At 41.1% G+C, this 22,178-nt stretch overlaps 1 protein-coding gene across 2 annotated transcripts in view; it reads right to left on the bottom strand.

The window, feature by feature from the left end:
- Window positions 1–19,199: 19,199 nt before the first annotated feature.
- Window positions 19,200–22,178, bottom strand: part of olfm1b (olfactomedin 1b) — a 36,918-nt gene continuing 33,939 nt past the window's right edge. For both annotated transcript variants that reach the window (XM_061733791.1, XM_061733790.1), the window contains exon 6: window positions 19,200–21,309. In XM_061733791.1, the coding sequence (XP_061589775.1) occupies window positions 20,635–21,309 (675 nt within the window). In that variant the 3' untranslated portion in view covers window positions 19,200–20,634. The remainder of the gene's footprint in view (window positions 21,310–22,178) is intronic.

Below are 22,178 nucleotides of genomic sequence, written 5' to 3' on the forward strand. Positions count from 1 at the left end.
AGGTTATTCACTATAGCCCAATACTGTTTTTATTTCTTTTTAAAAATACTTGTTTTTGTCAAATAGGTAATGGTGCAGTAGAGATGACGACATTTAGTTATATTCCTGAGGCTGTATTTGGCTCATACTGAGAGCAGCTACAATCAGATCGTTTCTGTTACAGTATGTATTCACACAAAACATAGGATTAAAAGTTCCTCATGATTCACAGGCCTCTCTGAGATTCACTGATACCCATCACAAACACACAAAATGATGCACACCCTTAGACACCAAAAGTGTTGAATCAGTAACCCTCAGTCGGCTCCATATTGACCAAGCTGTTTCACTCCATCTTATTGATGGGATCCACGATTGCTCTGTCAATCCCAGTTTGCATTCCAAATGACCAAGGCAGAGATTGTGAAACATAAAAACATGCCAACATTGGGGATGACCAATACGATTACGTTCCTCTGAGAGATCAGAAACATCGTTGCAGGGTGGTTACGCGCCTGACACAACCTTTAGAGTGCGAGTTGGGCACTGTGCACGCAACTGAGGTGGATGGCAGGAGAACATAATTATGTGGTACTGGCGCAGTAGGTGCAAACTGTCTGCAGGTATTGATTTGGTTACATCTAATTCTGTTTTTGCTGCTTTTGTTGAGACTGAAGGTGTCAGATGAAACTGAGTAATCAGGCTGGGCTGACAGGACTCCGTGCTGAATTAGTTTCCAATTTGAAGACATTTGACAATACTGAGGCATGCCATGTGAGGGGGCCTTTAGGGCATTAAAGTAATTGTGTTATTGACATCTTATGGCGCCACAACCAGGCAGCCACAAAGTCAGGAAGGGATTAAGAAGGAATATAAAGGTCTCAATTCATCGAAAGCATATGGTGATTTAAAAATGAGCCTGTAAACAGCTCTGGAACAAGAACTTTGTTAATACCACTTTTAAAATCCCTATATTATTTTTAGTCTATCCTTGATAATCGACCTTCTTGATAATCAACTAGCAATAGGAAAATAATGATGGCTCTTAAACATAACTCCTCAACACACTGGAAGCAAGGGTGAAAATCGTTTTTTACGAACGATAATCAATGATTCATCACACACTGGATCATACCTCCAAAATAATAATTGAACGTCACTTATGATCTGAGTCTCAAATAAAAATCGCTGCTCATGAATTTCACTCGCATTCCTGATTAATTTTTGATGCACATTCCTTGCCCTGCATGCTAAAAAAGATAATATAAAAGGTTCCTCAGTAAACAGATGTATGCTATTCAAAAAAGATAAAAACTAAAAGTAAAGAAAAACTAATACAAACTAATATTAAACACAAACTGCCTACCAACGTAGGGACAGTACATCACTGTTCAAAGGTTAGTGCCCCTATTTTATGCCTATAATATTTTTTGTAAAAATGTAATAAAAGTAAATTGATTGTAGTGGGTCTTGGCAAACATGAGCTCTTAACTTTTTTGTGTTTAACAAAAATGAATCTAAAAAGAAAAGAAAAGCTTAAGTATCGATTTACTAAATATATAGTATTTAAGATGGTATTTTGCAGTTGTGCTGTGGCTCCTTGGTCCTTGAGGAGCTGATTCATCAGCAGGTGTGGAAACTTCTATAAAATCAGCAATTTTGTTCATTGTTCTGGAACATTCATGTGTTTAATACCAAGAGGGAAAGACATAAGAAGGAATAATAGAGATGGAATTGTTGCTGTACATCAAGCTGAAAAAAGTTATGAATTATTTATTAAACAGTTTAGAGTTCAATGTTTGGCAATGACAAAGATTATTCAAAAGTCAAAAGCATTTAGCCAATCTTTTCAAGAGAGGATGCTCCAGCAAATATACCTCAGGTTCTCATTACAGTGCTTGGAGAGGTACAAAGAAAAAAATAAAAATGCCAGCGCCTACACCAAAGACCCTACAGGTGTTACTGAGCATGTTTAATGTGAATATACATAGCTGTATGACTTCTAGAATGATGTCCTTTGAACAGATAAGACCAAAGTGTAGCTGTTTTACCTTAATGTGAAGGGCCTTATTTGTCAAAAACCATACCCAATCTCTCAGCAAAGATACCTCTCAAACATGGACGTGGAGGGGGGGTTAGGATTTTGGGTTATTTTGCAGCCACAGGTCCTAGGAACCTTTTTAGTTACTGTGTCAACTTTGAACTCCTCTGTACAAAGTTAAATTATGTCATCTGTCAAAGAGCTAAAAAACTGTATCTGCAGGTTTTAACATATTCATTTTAAGATGTCTTAACACTCTAAGATCATTGTGAATGATATTAAAAACTCATTTCAGGTTGAAAAAGTTGAAATTCAAACTGAATTACAGCTGCAAGCAGGGATGAACGCCCTCGCACCCTTGCGCACGTTCAGGCGTGCTGCAGTGGAAGCGCTTGTATGACTTGCATGTAGATGTCTTCAGACCTGGACATTTAGCGGATGACACCAACCACGACTGTATATAAAACCATTCAAAAGTTATGGCAGAAAATGGGAACTATCACATATCGACCTATCAGAAGAAGGGGCGGGGCTAATTCATGCCAATGAAAGTCAAGTACTCAATACCGAGTCAGATGACACCACCCATGACTCTTTATATCACACCAATCAAAAGTTATGGCAGAAGGTCGGAACTATCAAATATGGACCAACCGGATGAAGTGGGGTCGCTCTTTTGGGCATCTATAGTCGCCACGGTAACGCTTTTGACTGAGAAAAGTGATGCGCGTTGTCGCAGGATGGAGAAGCACATTTTGATGTATAACACACCTGGGTGCACGTTACGGTTCGGGCGAAGAAGCGGCTGAAGAAATGGCATAAATTTCGCCAAAATGACACGATTAATTCAAAATGGCCGACTTCCTGTTCAGTTTCGGCCATGGTGCCAAGAGATTTTTCTTTAAGTTGCGACATGATACAGACCTGTGTGTAGCGATTTTCGTGCATGTACGTCAAACCGTATTGTGGGGCTTGAGGCACAAAGTTTTCTAGGGGGCGCTGTTCAGCCATTTTGCCACGCCCATTAATGCAAACCATTAGATATCAAATTTTCGCCAGGCCTGGCTTACGTGCAAAATTTGGTGACTTTTGGGGCACGTTTAGGGGGGCAAAAAGGCCCTCCTTTCGTCAGAAGGATAAAGAATAAAGAAAAAATTCCTACAGATACAATATGGCCTTCGCACTGTAAGTGTTTGGGCCCTAATAATAATAATAATAATAAACACCACAAATACAATGGGGTCCTTGCACCTTCAGTGTTCGGGCCCTAAAAATAAAACGAATTGGGGGACAATGCAGAAAAAGACATTGGGTGAATAATGATCAATTTAAGACCTCACTACATTTATGTAAGAGCCAGGATAAAATCTTTTATCACATAAATAAAGACCTTTTCAGATAACTAGATTTTGATTCTGTTGTTTAGAGTTCATAAGGCCCCACAGACATACAGTACAGTATGTCATACAGTACAACATAGCCAAAACAAGGTCATGCAACAAACAGGATGATTATCCAAATCACGCCAGCAAACCTACAACACAATGCCTGATAAATGAATCGATCAAAGTTTTTCAGTGACCAAGTCAAAATCTAGACCTCGATGCAAATGAAATGCAGGGTTGAGACCTTAGAGAGCTGTGGATAAAAGAACGCCAAAAAAAGTCCAAGAACTGAAATGATGTTGCAAGGAATGGGTCACAATTTCTTCACAGTGATGCAACAGATTCATAAAATCATACAGGAAGCGAGTACGTAGAGATATTTATCTACAAGCTTCTGCCTTGGGGTACTTAGCAAAAACACAGAATTGAAAGGGGAGGGTCATAACTTTCCAAATTACTGTATTATTGAAAATCAGCATGATGCACACGTGACTGGCTAACAGGCTGGAGCTTGTTGCTCTTCTCTCCCCTGTGATGATTGGCCAGAGTCCCTGAAAATAATACTGGCACAGCTCAAGAGTGTGAAATCTCCTGTGTGCACAGATGGCACACATTTTGCCTCAATGGCTTGTTAGCAATACATACCCACACACAGACGCATGCACGCGTAAGTGCACATGAGTGTGTGCACAAAAGATCAGGCTTAACCCTTGGAAGAGGACCGTCCACACTGCTTGGGTAAAGTACTTTACAATATGCAGCCCAACTGTCATCACTACATGTGGCCACTTAAGTGTGAAAGGAAGTGCTCTACCAAGAAAATAACACATACAGTAGTCACACATAGAGCATCGGACTGCATTTGCATATAGGGAAAAAATAATTGTCAGGTTTAAACAAGGCAAGGCAAGCCAAGGCAAGTTTATTTGTATAGCACAATTCAACACAAGGTAATTCAAAGTGCTTTACATCAACATTAAAAGCAGGAAGACACAATTAAACAGTAAGTAATAAAATTAAATAAAATAAGAAAAGAGGTAAAACAATGAAAAGCACAAGTTGTTAAAAAGTAAGGGCAGTAGAGTACAGCAGGTAAGTATTTAAGAGTATGCTTCAGTAAACAGTTAATGTTTTTAGCCCTGATTTAAAGGAGCATATAGTTTGAGCAGACCTTAGGTCTACAGGAAGTTTGTTCCACAGGTGAGGAGCAGAATAACTGAACGCTGCCTCACCTTGCTTGGTTCTGGTTCTTGGGACACACAACAAACCAGATCTAGATGATATAAGGAGTCTGGGTGCTTCATAAATGGTAAATGTCTTTACAGCTGTACTCCTACAGCCCCAAAGCGCTTTACACTGTAGACATTCACCCACACACGTACACATATGAAACTGACAGATCAAGCATGTATTTTGGTTCAAGACCATTCAGTGCTTTATAGACCAGCAGTAAGTGTCAGGGTTTGACACTTCCCCCAGTTTTTGATTCTCCGTTCTGTCCCTCTTGTTTCCCATCTGCCCTGATTGTCTGCACCTGTGTCTCATTGTCCCCTGTGTATATCTAGACCCCGTCCACACGTAGCCGGGTATCTGCTAAACCGAAGATATTTTCCTACGTTTGGACCTGTCATCCACATGAAAACGCAAATAAACGAATGTTTAAAAAAATTCCGGGCAAAGTGAAGATTTTTGAAAACTCCGTTTATGTAGATGCGTGTAGACAGAGACAACCGGGGTTTTGCGTTTTCGAACGTCACATTATGCGCCAAAACAACAACAAATCTGCTCTGACGTGCAACCTTTTTTTATTACAGAACTACAGATGATCCAGCATCTGTTCTCCAAGCTATTTATTAAATAAATGGTCTCTGCTCTTGACCACCGTTTACTGCGTTACACCGACGCAGAGCCTACGCCGGGTACGCCGCGACGCGCAGCCCTACGGCATACCCTACGGCGTAGGGTTGCGTCGATAACGCGGCAGCTCCGTGGTGGGACACGGGAGCAGAGGCGCAGCTTTCCCTGGAGCCGCAGATGATCTACAGGTTTAGAATGCTTATGAATGTGGTCGAAAACGCAGATCTTCGGTTATGTGTGGAAGGGTTTTTTTTAAAAAACGATGTAATGTAGATACAAATTATTTTATAAACGGAGGGGGGGAAATATTCGGTTTTAAAAATACCCGGCTACGTGTGGACGGGGTCCTAGTCTTGTCTTTCCCCTGCTTCCTGTCGGTCCGTACTGTTTGCTCCCTCCATGTCTCCTTGTATAGTTTTGGATTCCTGTTTTTTGTTCATCCTTCCCTCCCTTTCCTCCCTCCAGCTGCGTCATATGACGCGGTGTTCGAAAAAAAAGCGTTTGTAGGAGCTTTGCTAAAATCAGCCACTTTTTCCTCTGAATATGGCCCTTATGTCTTGTAAAACATATTAAATCCTACATTAACTTCTCACATAGTCATTTTCACATAAGGTCAGGTATAATTTTTGAAAAAACCCTAACCTGCAATATGCTCTTTAAGTTGCGACATGATACAGGTGTGTACAGATTTTCGTGCATGTACGTAAAACCGAATTGTGGGGCTTGAGGCACAAAGTTTTCTAGGGGGCGCTGTTGAGCCATTAGGCCACGCCCATTAATGCATACCAATAAATATCAAATTTTTCGCCAGGCCTGGCTTGCGTACAAAATTTGGTGACTTTTGGGGCACGTTTTGGGGGGCAAAAGGCCCTTTTGTCGAAAGAAAGAAAGAAAGAAAGAAAGAAAGAAAGAAAGAAAGAAAGAAAGAAAGAAAGAAAGAAAGAAAGAAAGAAAGAAAGAAAGAAAGAAAGAAAGAAAGAAAGAAAGAAAGAAAGAAAGAAAGAAAGAAAGAAAGAAAGAATTCCTACAGATACAATAGGGCCTTCGCACTGTAAGTGCTCGGGCCCTAATTAGATGTTTTAAAGCAACGACCACTATGTGGGGGACTTGTTCTTTGGCGGGGAAAAACTGATGGTCAAATCGGGAGGCAAGAAGATAGTAATGGCGGGGCATCATGGTGGTCTAAGGTGGTATAAAGTAGGTATACCTTCTTAGGGTAGGTAACTAAGTATCGAGGGAAATAACGCTTGACTCAGATGGAAATTCAGATGACCTAGCTTTCTGATTGATTGATTGACCCTCTGATTGGTCAGAGTGCCCTCAATCATTGCATGGTAAGATTACATGTTTCTTTTCTCTTGTTCGCCTCACTCCATTGTGCATGTGCGCTACCGTGCAAATGCATCCCCACGCGCAAAATCTGGCCACTGTTGGAAGATGTTGGACCACCCGCTGTGTGATTACGTGAACTTTCCGAACATTTGTGATTATGTGAAATGGCCGCTTTGTTTGGGGAATGTAAGGAAAGACTACAAAGCCAGCTGGGCTTTGTAGTCCAAGAGGTGTGAACAAAAGGCGATGCCTGAGCCGGCGCTTCACAGAATCTGATCTGTGATCATCAGATTTCACTGCGATCTGCCGGCGGGCATTGATGTCGTCACCGCAGCCCGGCGGATAAAACCGATGGGACCCCAGAAACCCCTCTCTTCTGCTCTCCTCTTCTTGCCACCAGCCCGTCTGGGCCAACCGGCCTTCTTCCCTCCCCGGTCAGGGAAGGGGGGGATGCGCCCAGGCCAGGATTACCTGCCGAGCGGTAGCCATCAGCTGTTGCCCCAGAGCGCTGCGCTGCGCGCACTCCGGTCTCACTCTCCTTCTAACTTCCCCTCTCTGCTCTGAGTCCTTTCGCCAGGAGGACCCCACCCTCCGGTCAGCGTGTCCAGCCGAAGTCGTGAGCTTCCAGCCACCTGGATCCGTGACACCCTGTGTCTCGGCGATCAGACGGACGTTCTACAGTGAACCAGTCACCGCACACCTCGAGGCGCGTGAGAGGCTCCGTGATCAGGAAGGAGAAGCCGGCTCAAGGCGCTGTACCAATTGTCTTTTCATTTCAGAGTTGGAAGGAGAAAAGAGGACCGGGAGGCCGCTCGGACCGGAAAAACCCCGGCAAAAGCGTGGATTAGGCACCTGATAGAGCTGAACTGAGCCGAGTGCTCTCCCAAGGCCCTCAGGACACCGCGACCCCTCCAGATCCAGAATCACGAGACGTGAGGTTGTGTTTGGGCAATTAGTAAGTTTATTAAGCTGTTAACGTTGACTGGTGTTTACTGTAATTTTGTATGCATATTACTGTGTAACGCACCGACGGTCTCCTATTGACCGACAGCTGCTGTGTCTGTGAGATTCCTCACCGCTGCCGGCACAACCCACCGGCAGCGCTGTGTGTTTATTCGTGTGGCACGCCGACGGCTTCCCCGTTACGTGTATATTTTTTATATGATTTGTTGCCCTCCTTTTCAATAACTACATGGACACGGACAGTAATTGGACCACGAGGCTTGCCCGCTCTTGGTTAGACCCGCGTGGCGCCGTTTCGTCAGTTATTTGTGTTTTTTTTTTTTTTTTTTTTTTTTTTTTTTTTTTTTACCTTGTCTGCACACATATTATTGATTGATACCGTGACGGTAGAAACCAAAAGTGTATATATGTGCATTATTACTATATTTAATATATATACATATATATACGCACACATATGCGTACACATACATAAATATACACATACAAACCCAGTGTTTTTTTTTTTTTTGGGGGGGGGGGGGGTGGGGGTGACGACATCCACTGCCAATCCAGGAAGCAGGAACACACGGAGACACACGTCAAGCACTGGAAATCTGCAACAATCTGTTTTAAATACCGTGTCCACCATTTTGTTTTGTTTCATGTGGCGTGACGTGGACAGGATTTATCCGAGGTGTCGTTTGTCACCTGCTTGACACCTATGTAAATAAATTCTGATTAATTTGAATGAGAGAAGTTGTTTGTGTTTATTTTGCACATTTTTTGTTACAAATGCTGGAGTTATACAGGCCCTGGTTTGCCGAACTTTGCTTCCTTCACTATTATTCTGTAGAATAATGAACTTTGAGACTGATTTTGCTGTTAAGTTATCATTTTCCTGATTACATCAGGTGGTACCCCGTTTTGATTAAGTCATTTTGATAATTCAATTTGATAAATAATCTACTTAATTTAATAATTGTCGAAGGACAATAATTGATAACTCTTTTGATAACCGAAACAGCGCCCCTGTGTGGCACAACAAAGATGAGGCCCTACGCACAGTGCATGTTCTGCATTTAGGAAGGCCCTGACTGTCAGTTTTGCAGTAAAAACTTTTTAATCATGGTGTTGTAAACAAATCTGCAGCATCTTGTTTGTTTTGAATTTGGCTCGTGGACAATACTGTATAAGTCATCGCATAAAACCTGCCCTGCTGCAAGTTTCTTCTGTTCATGTAGAAATGGCTGCAAATTGAAGGGCAACTAGAACGATTTTCACAACAAACAATCTTGAATGGTTATGGCTGGCCAGGATAAAACTAAGCAGCAAGTGAGATCAGAGCAGAATAAAGACTGGACTGGAGTTGCTTTGATTTACATGAGAGCTGCTCCGGTTCCCACGGATGCACCAGTTCCCTTTGGGAAATCTCAGAACCAGATGCCCTGCATCAAAAAGGCCCATTTTATCCACAGCAGAAATTCCAAACTCGATTTCAGTTAATTGTTTTCATGGATTTAATAAATGCCCACTCAGGGCAGGTTAGCTCCTGTTAAGGCCTCTTTTTCCATTGGCTCTTACTGGGAAGATGTCTTGAATGGTGAAGGAAGATGCTGTTTTCGTTTAAAAAAAAAAAAGTCAAGGTACTGCTGCAGGGAAAAGCTGCACTATGGGGCAAAAACAAATAAAAAGCATATAGTGCAGAGGATTTGGAGGAGTGTCAATAAAAGAAGAGAACAAATCCTGCTGGAGATGGAGGGTAGATAGAGGTGAGAAAAGAAAAATAAGAATGAAAATATGGTGGTATAATGAAAATATTTAAGGGTAACTGAAAACAGAAATCGCCAAGAGACTTTTCTTTAAGTTGGGACAAGATACAGGTGTGTACCGATTTTTGTGCATGTAGGTCAAACCGTATTGTGGGGCTTGAGGCACAAATTTTTTACTGTCTGAACCAATCAGATGAAGGGTGTGCGCGCTTTTTGGCGTCTAGCGTCGCCACGGTAATGCTTTTGAAAGAGAAAAGTAATGTGCGTTGTCGCAGGATGGTGACGCACATTTTGATGTATAACACACCTGGGTGCACGTTACGGTTCGGGTTCTGAAGCGGCTGAAGAAATGGCATAAATTTTGCCAAAATGACGATGATTAATTCAAAATGGCCGACTTCCTGTTTGGTTTCGGCCATGGCACCAAGAGACTTTTCTTTAAGTTGCGACATGATACAGGTGTTTACCAAGTTTCGTGCATGTACGTTGTGTACGCCGTATTGAGGCACAAAGTTTTCTAGGGGGCGCTGTTGAGCCATTTTGCCATGCCTATTAATGCAAACCATTAAATACAAAATTTTTCGCCAGGCCTGGCTTGCGTGCAAAATTTGGTGACTTTTGGGTCTCGTTTAGGGGGGCAAAAAGGCCTTCCTTTCGCCAGAAGAAAGAAAGAAAAAACTCCTACGGATACAATAGGGCCTTCGCACTGTAAGTGCTCGGGCCCTAAAAAGGAAAATTCCTACAGATACAATAGGGCCTTCGCACTGTAAGTGCTCGGGCCCTAATTAACTGTACATGTAGTGCAAGACGAGAGATAAATACTTTCTAAAACGTATGCAATGGAAGTGGGCAAGGGGCATTATTGCACTTGGTTGTGTGTGCGTGTATGAGTGTGTGTGGGAGGGGTTGGGGGATTGGTGTCATTCAATGTCAGGTGGGCTGGGTTAGGGGTGGGGTGATGGCTTTGACGGCCTGATGGAAAAAGGTATTACTCAGTCTTGTGGTTCTGTATTTGAGGGTGCGATATATTTTTCCAGAGGGGAGTGGGGAGAACAGGGCCGTCCTCACCACACGCTGCAGGTCCTTCTTCTTCTTCTGGGCAGATTGCATTGGTGCACAGAAGCAATGTGAAAGACAAATAAGGCGAGCATGCATTCCCAGCAATATTAACCTAATTTTAACACTGGAACAGCCAACTGCTCCTTTGTGCTAGGCGTCAGTCTGCAAATAAGAACTTTGCTGACTTAAGGAATCAAGTGGGAAATGTTAACTTTTTCAATATTAAACCAAAACCCACCATGGCACTCTTGAGGTACAGTCTATGAATGTCAACGCTCATGGACTAAAAATAAGCAGATGCTGAAGGTTAAAACGATTTATGCAGCATTAATGATTCTAGCAAAAAGGCTTTCCAAATTAGTAAATGGATTTGTAGACTTGTAGTTGACCTAATGAAAAATGAATGTGGGATTAGTGTTGTGAGTACGGGTGGCAGTCTGAGCTCTGTATGTGCATGCACGCACCCTAAGAAGAACAGTGCACTTCTGAAAATGCAAATTAAGGAGCTGTTTTCTGAGAGAACAGGTGCTTGAATTGCTGACAAGGACAGAACTGTCAACAAAAAAGGGGGCATCTGAGTTTATTTTACTTTGCATTTTACTTTACGATAATTGAAATGAATTGTCTGTGTTGCTGATTTTTCTCTCAGTTCCGTCCTTTATGGTTCTATTGATTTATTATCGGCTGTTATTCCAATCCACGCTGGACTTGCAATAAGTTTTGCTTTTATATTTGCCCCCGAGCTCCCATGAAAACTTGGACTTTATTTCTTTTTTTTCCCCTTTCCATTGAATGGAAACTTTTATCATGAAACAGTAAAATAAACAAGTGTGTTTGATAAAATCTCAGTATGTGACATTGTGCATTTTATTTGAAAAGGCTTATAGTAGTTCTTTGACTGTGGTGATGGTCAAAGCTCTGTATATTGTTTTTACATGTTCTGTTCTCTTGAAAGTTGAGACTTAGTCAGATCTTAATATCTTAACTAAAACTTTATCTTTAATAGAAAGCAAAAGAATATGTGAACCTCTTGAATTAATCAGACCAAATGTGTAATTTATTCATGCCTTGGTGAAAATAAATTGATGCAATGATTTCTCAGAGATCCATTAATACTATAAAATCACCATAAAATGTGTAATTCGTCATATAGTATAGGTAATATAATTAAAATACACATCTTAAAACCTTGATTAAAAACAAAATGAGTGACAGTGCAGAAGGTACAGTAAATATCTACAGAAACTGTTTTTCTGCAGTAATTCACTATAAAATGTCACTGGATCTTCATCAAAAATGTGATTATAGTTTATTGTATCTCCATGGAACACATCTATTCAACATTCACAGTATGAGCGGGAAAAGTAAGTAAACCCATAGCCTAATACCTTCTACAGTAATTGGAGTTAGCAGTTTCGACACCTGAAGTCCAATAAATGAGATACACTTGAGTTAAGGGCAACCCCTGCAATGGACTGCTGACCTGCTCAAAGCGTACCCTGCCTTACCTATGATCCCATGATGTGAGGAGATCTCTGAAGTCATATGTAGCACCTGGAATAAGACTAAGTCATTATACTTACATAGCCAGTTAGTTTATTGTACAATTGTTCCAAAAAGTATTATGGCATTCGCCAATAGGTGGGAGTCTAAGCAATGACAATGAGTAGCAAGCTTTATAGAAGACGAGTGTGTTGTGATTAGGGCTGGGCGATATGGACCAAAAGTCATATCTCGATATTTTCTAGCTAAATGGCGATACTCGATATATATCTCGATATTTTTTCTGTGCCTTAATTGGAGTTTCCCCCAAAGCATTATAGCATAGCATCTCTGTTAGCTTAATTTTTTTCTGAGGCAAACCCTTAAAAAAACAGTCAGTTTTAATACAAAGCCTCGTGCCAAATGTCACACAGGTACATTTATTAACAGAGGTCTGCACAATATCAAAATTTATAAAACAAATGAAATAAAAATAAACTGCCTGCATATATAGAATAAAAATGCTTTTTGAATAAAATAAAACAAATATCCCTTTCCTGCATAACAATTAAATTAAAATACACTGTGCAATTAATACAATGTAGACAGTAACAGGCAGACTTTTCCACTGAGGTTGACAGTTGTGCAAATAACAAAACATTTGTGCAAATCTCAAATAAAACATTCAAGTCAATTTGTCACAAAATAAGCTATATCAAAATCATTAAAAAAAATGTAAAAGAACAATTTTTTTTTTTTTTAAATCGATATAAACGATATTGTCTAATACCATATCGTTTCTGAAAATATATCGATATATATTAAAATCTCGATATATCGCCCAGCCTTAGTTGTGATGAAAAAAATTTGCCTTTTTTTGTCAGCAAAGGAGCTGAAGTACGTACAGCTTGTTGTAAGATTTACTGGTCCTACCGGTGAAGTAATAAAATCTATGTTTTCTACACCACTGAAGTTTTCAATGTGTGCAAGCGGTGTAACACATACAATCCAGAGTATTTGATCTGCACAAAGCTGGAAGTGTCAAGCTGTGGCAGCAAGAAGGACTCAGATGCAGAGTGGCAGCGGTTAAGGCAGGCTTTATTTCTTCGAATAGCTCTCTCTTGACTTGGAAATACTTAAGACAAGACTGGAGATATCTTGATGAGACAACGTAAATATTCTGGCCACTCAGACAGGGGAAGACAGGTGGAAACAATCAGGGATTAGGGATGACATCAGACCAACAGAAGTGACCAAGACCACAGTTACAGTCTGTCTTCTTGACTCTGACCCAACCAAGATGACTCCAAAGCTTGGAATCCACTTGAACTAACTCTAATAAAGAAGATGCATGCATTATGAGAGTTAGTTAAAGAGGATTCCAAGCTTTGGAGTCATCTTGGTTGGGTGCCAACTTCTAAGTGAAGGGGGAGTCAGAGTCAGAATTCAAAGAGAGCCCTTCACACAGACGTCGGAGACAAAGACGTTCTGGACAGATAAATGGTACGAAATTCCTTCTGGATATTGTGGAGGATTAAACTAGAGCTCGTAAAAATCCTTGGTTGAACGCACAACTGCTAAATGAGGTTGAATCAGCTGTTAACTCCAGGAGTTCACTGACTTTTCCCTCAAACACTGTGGGAAATGGGTGTGCTAAATGAGCACATGAGTAATTATACCAGGAAATTAAACCAGTACATTTCAAAAGGTTCACATACTTTCTCTTGCTAAAGTAATTTCTGGAGAATAAACATAGAAAACCTGTTTAATGATATGTACTAAAAAGATTGAGGCTAAAATCCTTAAATATTCTTTGTAATTCAATTGTTACATTCAGTTTGCAGTTTGCAGGTGTTTCTTTAAGCAAAATCCATTTGTGAAATGGAGTCATTTCAGCATATCTTCTACCTATCTATTCTACTCAAAACATAATATTCATGATCTGATTTTTTATGAATGGAAAAATATAACCTAATATGACCTGCTGAGTTTGACGGGTCCATTTAATGTAACACTTGTTTGAGAGCATTTTTTCAGGTCAGAAAGGAAACTCCCTGAACAGGAAGGAAGATTGTGCTGACAGAACTAAACCCCCTTCAGAAAACCTTAAGTCCGAGTCTGCATATTTCAAAAAATTTGGATGTAAAAGCAGGCCAGAGACGCATGCAAAGCAGTCTGTGACAAGGGTGATTATGTAATGTGATGATTGGAAAGTTCTTCAATTATGACAATCTTGGCATATAGTTATGTACTGCAAAATGAAGTTACTGCAGCACTGTGCAAATTTTTTTGCAAGCTTACTTTTGGCACTTGCACTCCAGCTCTCTATCACTGGTAAGTGGTTTGGTCCTTAGGGGAATGGTGCTCCTTACAGCTGGCCTGAGCGAGGTCAAACCTCTCGCTGTGGCCGTCCTCTACTTCGAGCAGTGACCCTGCAGTGATTGTAGCATTTAGAGGACAATGTATGCGCATGTACAGTAAATTACGCTAGTGAAGTCTTTTTTAATATCTGGAGTAAACATAATATTGGTTCAGGTATGACTAGAGATGGCTAAATAATATCCATAATAATGAAATTAAGCATAACTATCAGGGCAGAGGGCTAGAGGGAGTGCTGGTGTGACACACTGTTTAAATATGCAAATATATTAATGTCCTGAGTGACAGCTCCGTGTGTCAAGTGATTCAGTTCTCTCTGCTGAACATGTCTCTCTCGGTGTGTGTTTTTCTGCCTCCCAAATTCCATTTCTTTCTTCATGGAGAACAAAGCAGTTGGCGTTAGGGATGCACTCGGGGTGAAAATAGAAGCAATCATTTATTCATTGATTGAAACATCAGAGGACTAGGGGGCAGTAGGGGAGATGGAACACCAAAGAGCAGGAATGATAGACTTGCTGAAGCATAAGGGAGAAGAAAAAAGAGAAGTTGGGGTGAGTGAAAGGGGACAGTTTGGTTAAAAAGGAAGACAATGGAACAAAAATCACTGACGGGCATCATTTTAGTTAAAACACGTAAATAAAAAACTTACTCAAACCTTGAGTACTCAAACAATACAAAGTGTTTAATTTAGCAAAAAACATTGAACATGTTTCCACTTTACGTCTTAGACTGAGCTTTCAAACCTTTCACTGCTCAAAATTCAAGCTAAAGGGAGACGGGAGACGCCTGAGTCTTCCAGATTTTTCCCAGCTCCAACACGCCCGAGTCAGAGGAGATGTTTCACATCAGCTAGTCATCAAAGACTGCACAGATTAGTCAGTGCTCCACAGGGTTACGCCAGGGCCAGGTCAGGGTGAGTGTGGCCAGCAACAATGTTAGCCTACATGGCGACAATAGCAGTTCTTTATAATGGCTGTGCATGCGATGTGCCCTTTTGTGTAGGGCAGGGGTGGGGGCACAAAAAAAATATTTGCATCGGGGCCTATCACCATGATGTTACGCCACTGTAAATGATCCACTGAGCTGTGCCCCTCACCCTCCTTCTCTCTCCATCCTTTCCTCTTCTCCTCTTTTCTTCTCCTTCTTTTCTTTTCTGCTCAATCCATAGTTGTTAATTACAATACTGGCGCCTCGTAAACATAACTGTGCTTCATTGTTCTTGTAGTATTTTGTGCTGCTCTGCCCCCTCTATATCTTCTGTATATGTTTGCAAGCCAGAGCTTCCAGGGTGGTCTCTGTTGTAAATCAACTAAGCAAGTGTCAGTCATATGTACCTAGACCTCTTAGCTCTCCATCTGACAGATAATGGATACAAGTATCCTATACAGCAGGGCTATTCAATTGGCGGCCCGCGGGCCACATGCGGCCCGCCAGGAGCTTTTATATGGCCCCTGGTCATATTTCAAAAAAGGGGGTGTTTGTTGAATTTTTTTTTTTTTTTTTTTTTTTTTTTATAATATTTTTATAACTGGCTACTATGGACTAAAATGGTTGTGCTCAATGCTTAATATAATATTCAAATAAGGAAATCTTGGTGGAAAGTGGTGCTTTGTCATTATGGTGTGTTTTATTAAAAGTAGGTCAATATCAACTTCTTTAAGTTTGCTCAATGCATGGTTTCAAAATGAACTTGCATTCAAAATAATATTTCTTTATCTGAATATTATATTTAACATTCACAATTACTAAATCTGGAGACAATTAATACATAATTCATATGTAAACTAGATATATTCAAATATATAATACAAATGTATTATATTTACATAAGTCTTCGTCTTTGAGTGCAAAATACATTTTGAAAACCCCCACATTTTCAAATTGTGTGGCCCTCTCCATACAGTCCTTTTGCAGATGTGGCCCCCGGCTGAATCTAGTTGAATACCCCTGCTATACAGTATATAATATTGACAATATATTTGTGTCTCTCCTCTCTCTGTTCTTGATCCTCTCTTTCCTATCGTCATTTAAATCATCTGGCTTTCTTCCCTTATGATCCAGGTCCTGCTAAAGGTTTCTTCCCTCCTAAAGTGGAGTTTTTTCTTGCCACTCTTTGGCTTAAGGTTTTTCTCTCACTAAGGGAGTTTTTACCTGCCACTGTTTATATAATAATTGTTAAGGGCTCATGTTCTGGTACTATGTAACATGATGGCCTGTCTGGGTGGCCTCTGGTTTCACATGCATCCGAATAGCTGTCCAATGCAGGAGATGGAGCGGGTGGCGGATCCATGTTGGATTGGCATAACAAATCACGTTGTACAGATAATATATTACCAACAGTCTCTCTCTGCGGCTTCTGTTGTTCATTGAACGTAAATATCTTCCTGAGGTTCTTCAGTTTATTAGTTATCCCAGTGCCGTGTCTTTGCAAAGCTGCAGTCTGTCACTTTAGTAGCCAGTTGCAGATAACGGTTCTGTAAGCTGATTTATGGCGTCCATGGCTCTGATGATGAGGAGCTTGCAGACATCTTCTTCTTGTCATCAACAATTCCCACCCACGGTCTGCCACCCCACATCAGTTCTTAGTCCTGACCCGTGATTTAATTGTACCCTCCGATGCAGGTTATTGGTGGGGCCTGTTCGACACACAAAACTGTGTCACTTAAAGGAGCTTGAGGCTCCTTTTAAGAAATGAGACTCTGTAGCGCCACGGCCGTTGGGGGTACTGCAGCCAACAGTGAAGCCGGCACGGGAGAACGGGGAGAACGCACATGCAGCGTCATGTGACGTCACATCTGCAGCCCAGCGCGGGAAATTCGGGACCGAATTGCAGCACATTTTGCAGCACACAGCCTGTTCAAGGCAACGGAGAGATACACTAGAGGGCTCATTCTTTTGGGTTTGGAACGCTTCATCTGACATTATTACTAGAAAACTTAAAATGTATACGGATTTTTTTCATAAATCCTGCCACAATCCGGCCTCAAGCTCCTTTAATGCGAAAAGGACAGGTGACAAGCTAGATTCAAGTGTTAAACTCGGGGTATCCGTCAATGTAAAAGGCACTCAGGACACATTATCAACATGAGAGGGGAGATCACATTTGCCCGATCTAAAGTGAAGCTTCAGTTTAGGCAGATCCCCTTGGATGGTTCTGAAAAAACAACCCACATGGTTTATAGGTGTATGCATGTCACTGCACATTTCCCTATAGGTCATTCGTTGGGTTTGGGCTTACAAGCAAACACAGAATGTGTGTCTGATCTTATGAGAATAAAACAAATCTTTTTCACAGATGTGCTGCTGTCACCGACAGATTTTTCTCCTGACTCAACCCCAAGTAATTTTTTGGGGTATTTATCAAGCTGTTGAAGTATTCACATCACTCTTTTGTCAATCACCTTTAATGACAATTCAAGTAGCCCTCGATAAATCAACCTGTTGTGCTCACGTTTGTAGAAGAGTTGCCATTTCTCTCCACAGTCACGGAGATTCTTGTCATAGGTTCAACCCTTCCTGCTGAGTCCAAGTAGGCTGAGTTTTTATACGAAGGTTTGATATATTTGTTACATTCTTATTTTTATTTTTGGTGAGTCCCTAATGTATATGAGTCCTGTCCGGGCCACTCTTAAATATTTTGCGTGATAGCTGGAGGAGTATTGCTGTTTCTCCTCATCCATCATTGTCTCTGTGTTCATGTGCGCTAGGGGTACAAGTCAAGTGAAGTCAGGTCAAGTAATCCCAATGCGCAGATGTGTTCTCGCTCTGCCCATTTTACTGAGGATGAATCCAGTGGAGAAATATGTACACTTGAGATGTCAAAGTGATAAAAAAACGTTTTTTTTTGCATCAACAAATGAAAGTGCTGGTGAAGAGGAAAGATTGTAGCAGGAGAAAAGGAGAAAGTTCCAACTTTGTTTTCATGTAAGGGCATGTAGTTTTGATGCAGTAATGTAGTTAATCCATCCATCCATCCATCCATCCATCCATCCTCTGGGTCAGGTCAGGTCGTGGGGGCAGCATCTTCAGCATTGACTTCACAGACTTCACTCTCCCCATTTCATCCAGCTTATCTGTGGCGATGCCATGGCATACCCAGGCCGGCTGAGAGGTGAAGTCCCTCCAGCGTGTCCTGGGTCTCCTCCCAGTAGAACGTGTCCAGAAAAGCTCACCAAGGAGGTGTTATAGTCCATATAGTTCTGTCTATAGTTCTTATTCAGGATATACACGTAGTCCTTTTAACTTCAAAGAACCTGTTTGAAATTATTATTTATTTTTAGAATTTATGTCATCATTCTAGCTGAGCTGTGATACCATCACCAGGAGGCCGAAGTGCATCTCCTCAAGTTTTCCCGTAATGATGCTTCATTGAAGTATTGGACCAATCAAGTTTGGAGGGCAAGAACGCTGATGCAGAATCCAGCACATCAGAAAAAGCCACTTCTGATGTTTGTCAGAAATCAAACGTGCTGACTTTCTAACGAAGCAGAGCCCACTGCTCCTGATAGAGGAGTCAGCTTTATCAAGGTGTTTAAACTGTAACAGACTTTTGATTCTGAGCATGAGGACACACACCGCAGAGATAAAAAGGTTACATTTCAGGACATTGCAGATCAAATAAAAGATGATGATTAGGACCTTTTTCCTCCCATGTTAATTATGGACCCAGATACAATTTGTATGGGCTAAACGTTTCATTGAATATTTGAAACTTTTGTTGGTGGCAGGTACGTTCTTCTCACTGCAGCTGAGTGGTTGCCCCCGCTGAAAGAGCGAAGAGCAGCTGAATAGAGCAGTTAGAGACAGAATGAAGAGCAGCACACATGCATGTGGCACTGAATGAGTTATCAATTTCCCCACTAGAAAAAAAAAAGTTATTTCTATGAATAAATACGATGGAGAAGTAGTAACCTGTGCTGTTTGAGACCTAAACAGCTTGTACATGATTAAGGCAACTATATAAGAGTGACATTTCTCTGTTTTATTGACACGAATCATTAACTATCTCATTTCAGATACAACACATATTCAGCAAAGCGCAAAAAGAGTGAAAAGCTTTTGTTCTCGGCAAAAGGTATACATTTAAACATTATCCTTCACTAGCAGTGTGGGGATACATGACATGAGGCAGGATTAGCCACAAAAAACAGACTTCTCCCTACTTGAGGCGCATGATGTGACTAGAAAATAAAAGAACCAGGGTTCCTTTATCCAGGATACGATACGTCATACATTCTGTTTTTTTCTTCTTCCTTTTTTTTCAGAGAGATGTGAGCTAGATAGACGAGTATAGAGAGGCAGAACTGGTGCCAACAGTTACAGTAATACAAGAACATTTGAAAAATAAAATGACATACAACAAATAGAAATACATGTTAAGAAAATGGAAAGAAGCAGAAAGAAAGTAAATAAACTTGCAAATCCTCAAATCCCAGAGGGGCTCTTTTCCACCCGAATACCCAAACTTTTTTTTTTTTTTTTTTTTTATAACGTACAGGAAAATACATTTAAGAAGAGCAGACTGGAGGGATTAAAAAAAAAAGAAAAAACACCCATGCAAAGAAATTCATTTTTACATGTAGTCACCAACACAGGAAAATTAGATAAAAAAATTCATAAATAAAAAGCACTATGAACAGTCAGTGCCTTCAGGTCTTTTCGTGGATGTTGTTGCTTTTCTACAGACTTTAGATTTGCTACCATACTTGATTAAAAACAACATGATTGACTGCCTACCGCACCCCTTGACGGGACTGACCTCCCACTGTTATCCATGGGACACGGGGGTCCAACAGTTTATCATTAACAGTCTTCGTTTCAGGACCCCCGTAGACCACATGAAGAGTTCACCGCGGAGGATTTCTGCAGAAGAACTGGAGCTGCAGGTCTGAGCTTACGTTGATATTCCTTTATATATAAAAACAAAAGGCGTGATGACCGAACTTTTTTTTTTGGCATCCGTTCTTATTCTTTTACATCTGATATATATTCTACTTTTACAATCATTTTCTAAACAGCAAACAGCTAAAGAGTTTCATTCCAAAATAAAAAATATGGAAGCTATCAGTATAATACCTAAAGACCTAACTATTCAAGTCATATCGACACCTTTATTTACAAAATAACTATTTTTCTTACAATCCACTCTGATTTTGTTACATTAACTGGTATAGATTTTTCTTATGATAAATAAATGACATTTTGGAATGAAACCCTTCAATTTCATATATATATTTTTTTCATATGCACATTCAATCCATTTTGCATACAACGGCGATGCAGTCTCTCAGAAGTTACTGGGTTTTATAAATGTTCTCGCCACAGTCTGTTATGTTGCAGACATATTTTGGAATATAATGAGATTTCAACACAGACAATACGCATTTTTGTATTAAATCCATCTCCATTACAGTTCCTCTGAGCGAATGACGTGGAACAGGGTCACGTTATAGAGGACCTGGTGACCATTGTTCCAAGCATAGAGCGCACGGTCCCGTGGGTTGTAATCCAGCATGGAGATGTGCGAGTACTTATTCTGGAAAGCAATGTCAATGTACTCGTACGTAGAGGAGTTGGTGGAGTAGGCGTAGTAGACTTTGGTACCTCCTGAGTAGCCGTTAGTGACGTAGAGTGTACCGCAGATCATAAAAGACTCTCCAGCGCTCCTTTTGGGGTGGTTGGTGGTCCAACTCTTGATGATCTGCAGAGTGTTGGGGTTCAGTTTGCTGATGACAATATTGCCGGCGTTCTGGTTAGTTGCGTATACGGCCCACAGGCCTCCTTCATCCACCATCAGGTCGATGTCAGAGTGACCACCCCAGGCGTAGTGATACGCGTTGTTAAAGCCAGCGTAGTCGAGCTGCCGGGACTTGCTGATGGAGGAGGTGCGGAAGTCGAACTTGATGATGACGTGGCTCTGGAATTTGTTGAAGTAGATAGAACCGTTGTAGACCACCTGACCTGTTCCCGACCACGGGTGGGGCAGCCGGTGGGAAGTGAAGTTATCCGATGTCATGAAGTCATGCATAGACTTGTACTCTCGCACGAAGCGGTTGTTATGGTAACCATCCATGTACCAGACCTAAAGGAGAGAAAAAGATGAATTAGACCAAAGCGCAGCACTGCTTCATAGCACAGAATCTCAAGATAAGTCATGGGCCCCTCCGAGTAGCAGCATCCTGAATGCAGATCACACAGAATAAATCAAATCAAACCATCAACAAGCACCCCAATTAAGTCCACGCCGAGATGTCTTCAGGAAGTGAGCGAAGCTTCTGAATACAAACAGTCAGGATGACAGCTGCAGGCTGGTGAGAACCAGGCCCTTATTTCCGCATAAAAGACCAGTCTCAGCTGCTTTTACCCAGCCTCCTGCTGGCTCTGGTGGTGGTGTCCATCCCAGATACACTAATACTTCCTCATTCTCAGTGGGCCTGTTCCAGCTGGAACCCCCCTGCTAACTAGCTCAATGTGCAGCCGTGACAGTCAGGATTTTTTTTTTTTTTAGTATCTAGGGAAACGCAGCATGCCACCCATGCCTACTCCTTAAAGTATTTTCGTGTCAACAAAGAGGGTCACCTGACAGCATGCTTGATGTAATCTTAGCATGAAGCTTCACTCTTCATGGGAAGTTTTTATAAAAATGATATGCAGCCCATGTTGTCAAACAGCTTTCAAGCAGAAACTACCTTTATAATTATGCAGACATTGCCTTCCGTTGCTGCTGAGTATTCTCAAGCTTACTGCGTGACTTTGAGAGTCCTCTGTCGATTTACTAATTGGTTTTGTAGACCTGAAACAGAATGGAAATAAACTCATACTTTTAGATCTCTGCCATCCTTGTCCACTGTGCAAAAGTTGTCATATGACTGCATTTCTCTGCTTCCAAAATTCCAGGATGCCTGCGTTTGCTTTCACAAATCAGGAAAAACTCAACACGGATGTTACACT

Source organism: Cololabis saira, chromosome 11 (assembly GCF_033807715.1).
Source record: "Cololabis saira isolate AMF1-May2022 chromosome 11, fColSai1.1, whole genome shotgun sequence".
In the NCBI taxonomy this organism is placed as follows: Eukaryota; Metazoa; Chordata; class Actinopteri; order Beloniformes; family Belonidae; genus Cololabis; species Cololabis saira.